The 5000-nt window shown below is 37.5% G+C and overlaps 1 protein-coding gene across 1 annotated transcript in view; it reads left to right on the top strand.

The window, feature by feature from the left end:
* LOC143019422 (uncharacterized) overlaps positions 1-5000 on the top strand; it is a 298664-nt gene that overhangs the window by 9879 nt on the left and 283785 nt on the right. Inside the window, exons 7-9 of the mRNA XM_076175059.1 lie at positions 186-387; positions 938-1152; positions 4354-4477. Coding sequence (XP_076031174.1) covers positions 186-387; positions 938-1152; positions 4354-4477 — 541 coding nt within the window. The remainder of the gene's footprint in view (positions 1-185; positions 388-937; positions 1153-4353; positions 4478-5000) is intronic.

Genomic DNA, 5000 nt, shown 5'->3' with positions numbered 1-5000 from the left:
TATGTGCGCATGATGTGTGTACATTCCTGCCCACCGGTTTGAATCGGAACATGCATGCGAGTAATGACACTAAGTGATGAGAATACCTGGAAATTCTAAGATTGGTAGCACAAATGTAGTAATTTTGGTAGTGTACAAATTTTAGTCACTTTCCTTTAAAAAAAAAAAAAACTGTTTTGTTGTAGGTTTGGCTTTGCATCCTGACCTTCCTGATTGTCAGCGGCATAGTTCTGTCTCTCTTTTGGACGTCCCCTGCCGCCGTCGCCTCTTCCTCCTCGACGACCTCCTCTTCCTCGCAGTTGCTGCCTCTGAAGCCCTCGAAGGATGCGCAGCGGAGATCCCTGAGGGACACGATAACTATGGTTCTCATGATGGCTGTGTACCAAGGTTCGCTAAGCGGGAGATGTTGAGTGCTTGCTTCCATGCTGGGAAGGTAGGGAGGAGGGGAGGTAGGAAGGAAGGAAGGGAGGGGGGGAGGTAGGAAGGAAGGAAGAAGGGGTGAGGGAGGAGGGAGGGAAAGAATGAAGGATGGAGGAAAGGGAAGGAAGGAATGAGGAAGTGAGGAAGGGACAAGGAAATAAGGAAGGAATGAGGGAGGGGAGGAGGGAAAAAAAAGGAAAGAATGAGGGAGGGAAGAAAACAAATTAGAAAGGAGAAAGGAAGGAAGGAAGGAATGGGAGAGGAGGGAAAGAAGGAAATAAGGAATGAGGGAGGGAGGGTGAGAGAAGGAGGGAGTGAACGAATGAGTGAAGAAGGAAAGAAGGAAGGGAGGGAGAGAAGGCGGGGTAGGGGCGAAAGAGTAATAGTAAATTAGCATAAATAAAATTTTGCACGACTGTGTTGTTTATTCATTTTAGATACATCGAAAAAAAACTCCTACCTTGCGAAGGACGGTACTGAGCACGGTGATACATTGTTATGCCTTTCTGACTGACAGGTTCGAAACAAGAGCCGCGCAGTACGGGTGGCCGGACTATACAAGTGAGCACGTGGTTGGTGGTCATGGTGGTGTTCTTTGTGTACAGCGGCAACTTGACGGCCTTCCTCTCCATCCCGAAGATCCAGAGGCCGCCTGAAAGTGCGCGGGAGCTCGTTCAGAGTGGATACAGGGTCCTGTTGAGCAAAGGCTTCAGTACCTATGATATATTAAAGGTATTGCCCCGTGGGTGTTTGTCAGTCTTGTAAACAGCTTCTGCGTTTTAACCGGAAAAGAAACGAATGATTTTGTGCGCGCACTCGCACACGTACATACAACACAAACACCACACACATACACCCCACATATGCACTACGCATATGCACTACACATATACACCACACATATACACCACACACACACACACGCACATACACACACACACACACACACACACACACACACCTACACTCACACCTACAAACACACCTACACACACACCTACACCTACACGCACACACACACACACACCTACACACACGCACACACCTACACACGCACACACACACACACTAATTGTATAAATACAATCGCAAGGTTTCGGTTGTTACATACAACCATCTTCAGGCAGATGAAATGACAGGAAACGGTCCATGTCAATTATGCTATGGGGTTACAAGATGACAAGGCTTTATGGTTCCAGTGAGGAGGAATTAGGAGAGGTTCGAGTCAGATCATAATGACTGGGGTGGGGGGAGCTGGACAGTGAGGTGGAACTGGGAGAGGTTCGAGTCATATCATAATGATTGGGGGGGGGGAGCTGGACCAGGTGTCCGTTGATGTTATATGTCATATTGTCGAGGGGTATTTTGTCCTGGTGTGACGGATTCTTTGTTTAAGAGTAAGGTGCCTAATGTGTTTGTTTGTATGTTGATGATTGGTGTGTGTTGTGAAATGTAGACTTTCTACACATCCTGGAGAAAGTCTACATTTCACAATGTTTTGTATGTTGATGATTGGTGTGTGTTGTGAAATGTAGACTTTCTACACATCCTGGAGAAAGTCTACATTTCACAATGTTTTGTATGTTGATGATTGGTGTGTGTTGTGAAATGTAGACTTTCTACACATCCTGGAGAAAGTCTACATTTCACAACACACCAGTCATCAACATACAAACAAACACATTAGGCACCTTACTCTTAAACAAAGAATCCGTCACACCCGGACAAAATTCCCCTCGACAATATGACATATAACATCAACGGACACCTGGTCCAGCTCCCCCCCCCCCCCCAGTCATTATGAACTGACTCGAACCTCTCCCAGTTCCACCTCACTGTCCAGCTCCCCCCACCCCAGTCATTATGATCTGACTCGAACCTCTCCTAATTCCTCCTCACTGGAACCATAAAGACTTGTCATCTTGTAACCCCATAGCATAATTGACATGGACCGTTTCCTGTCATTTTATCTGCCTGAAGATGGTTGTATGTGACAACCGAAAGCTTGCGATTGTATTTATATAATTAGTGTCTATACCATGGATCTCGGTAGACTTGTGTTTAATCTACCCCTGGACTATAAGAAACATTTAAGAAGAATGGAAAAAACAACTAAGAAAATAGTTTAAACTTATTTAGCATTGGTCTTTAACAAGACATGTATAATATATATATATATATATATATATATATATATATATGTATGTATATATATATCTTTATATCTATATATATATATTATATATATATAGATATATATATCTATATATATATATATCTATATATATATATCTATGTATATATATATATCTATATATATTTATATATCTGTATCAATGTATATATATATCTATATATATATATATATAGATATATATATATAGATATATATATATATAGATATATATATATAGATATATATATATATCTATGTATGTATATATATATAGATATATGTATATGTATATATGGATATATATATATATGTATATATATATGTATATATATATATATATATGTATATATATTTGTATATATATGTATATATATGTATATATATAAATATATATATGTATATATATATGTATGTGTATGAGTGGAAGGGTGGTGAGTTAAACACAAAGAACAGTTGGAGTTTTATTCACTGACGTTTCGTCCTCACCAGGACATTCTCAAATTACTTTGAGAATGTCCTGGTAAGGACGAAACGTCAGTGAATAAAACTCCAACTGTTCTTTGTGTTTAACTCACCACCCTTCCACTCATTTGTCTTCCATACTTCAACATATGTATGTATATATGTGTATATATATGTATATATATATATATATATGTGTATGTGTATATGTATGTGTATATGTATATATATATGTGTATATATGTGTATATATGTATGTATATATGTGTATATATGTATGTATATATGTATGTATATATGTATGTGTATATGTATGTATATATGTATGTGTATATGTATGTGTATATGTATGTATATATGTATGTATATATGTATGTATATATGTATGTATATATGTATGTATATATGTATGTATATATGTATGTATATATGTATGTATATATGTATGTATATATGTATGTATATATGTATGTATATATGTATGTGTATATGTATGTGTATATGTATGTGTATATGTATGTATATATATGTATGTATATATATATATTCAATGACACTACCCAACAAGTCCATGGGAATTCCACAAATACGACCATTTGAGTAAGATGTACGCCTGGTAGATTGGCAAGTTTTCATGGTCGACATTATCATGCGATGTATTTTTTTATTAGATTAAAATGTTCAAATTAATTTTGTTTTGTTTTGAGATTGTAATTATTTTCTTAGTTCTGTATCCTGAATGCATTTGTAAACTTTCATGGAACAAGGAGTTGCAGCCCCGGTGGGCTGGTACTCGGTTTCCCAGTCTGGCTCAATAGCTCTCTCTTATCAACTTCAATTGTATTTTATTCAGCTTCTTCCATAATGAGAGCTGACAGCCGGTAACCAAAAATCTCGCTCTAATAATGCGTACAACACACAAAACATTCCAAAGTGTCCTCTTATTTTTCTTCTTTTGTCTTTTTTCTTTTCCTTTTCTAAAGTCTGTCGTCATCATCACCATCATTACAACAACAATAATGATAATTTTAGTAATAATAATGATAATGATAACAGTAGTAATGATAATGATAATAATGACAATAATATAATAATGGTAATAATATAATAATAATGGTGATAATAATGACAATAATATAATAATGGTAATAATATAATAATAATGGTGATAATAATGATAATAATAATGATAATTAATAATAACGACCCGTAATAACGACCAATAATGACAATAGTAATTAATAATTAATAGTTCGGTCAGCTATTGATATATAAATGGTGCTTGCTTCCTGCAGAAGACGCCCAGCAAGGACTTGCAGTACCTGTTCAAAACGGCCCTCATCACGCCGCCCCTGAAGGGACTCGATGTCGGCCAGTGGCGAGTTGACCTTCTTCGGTATCAGGACTATGCACTCGCAAGTAGGTCCCCATGTACCACTGAGGACATCCGAACCTGATACAGGAAGGGCTGTGTAAAAATAGATTTTATATTTCTTGCTGCACGATCACGAATTTGTTAACAAAATATCAGTTAAATGATGAAGGGAGTAGGTTAAATGCACAACAACGAAAGGTATATCAGGATACCACCGTTATATTATGGATCAGTTTCGTTTGTTCGCAGTGGCGCGTGGTGTAGAAAGGGAGATAGATACACAAGTAGAGGAAAAAAGAAATAGATTATGAAATGCTAACGCGGAATCTAAAATAGAATGAGTGAGACGTTTCCATGCTTTTCGAAATCGTGTTGACCAGAGGACTATTTCCTTAAGCATAAGGTTATGAATTATGAGTGATGGGTGATGTATAGAAGGAGAGAACAAAGTGTATGCCCTTGTCACTAGATTTATGTGAGAGAGAAGGCTTGGTAACGCCTAGACTCGTACAGTTGGCAGAGCCACCAGGAACCAAATGGCAAGTACAACCTCGAAGTCTGGTAGAA

Source organism: Oratosquilla oratoria, chromosome 37 (assembly GCF_046742065.1).
Source record: "Oratosquilla oratoria isolate Oo_2021 chromosome 37, ASM4674206v1, whole genome shotgun sequence".
NCBI classification, from domain to species: Eukaryota; Metazoa; Arthropoda; class Malacostraca; order Stomatopoda; family Squillidae; genus Oratosquilla; species Oratosquilla oratoria.
Note: the sequence above shows the minus strand (reverse complement) of the source record. Positions and strands in the feature narration are given on the sequence as shown.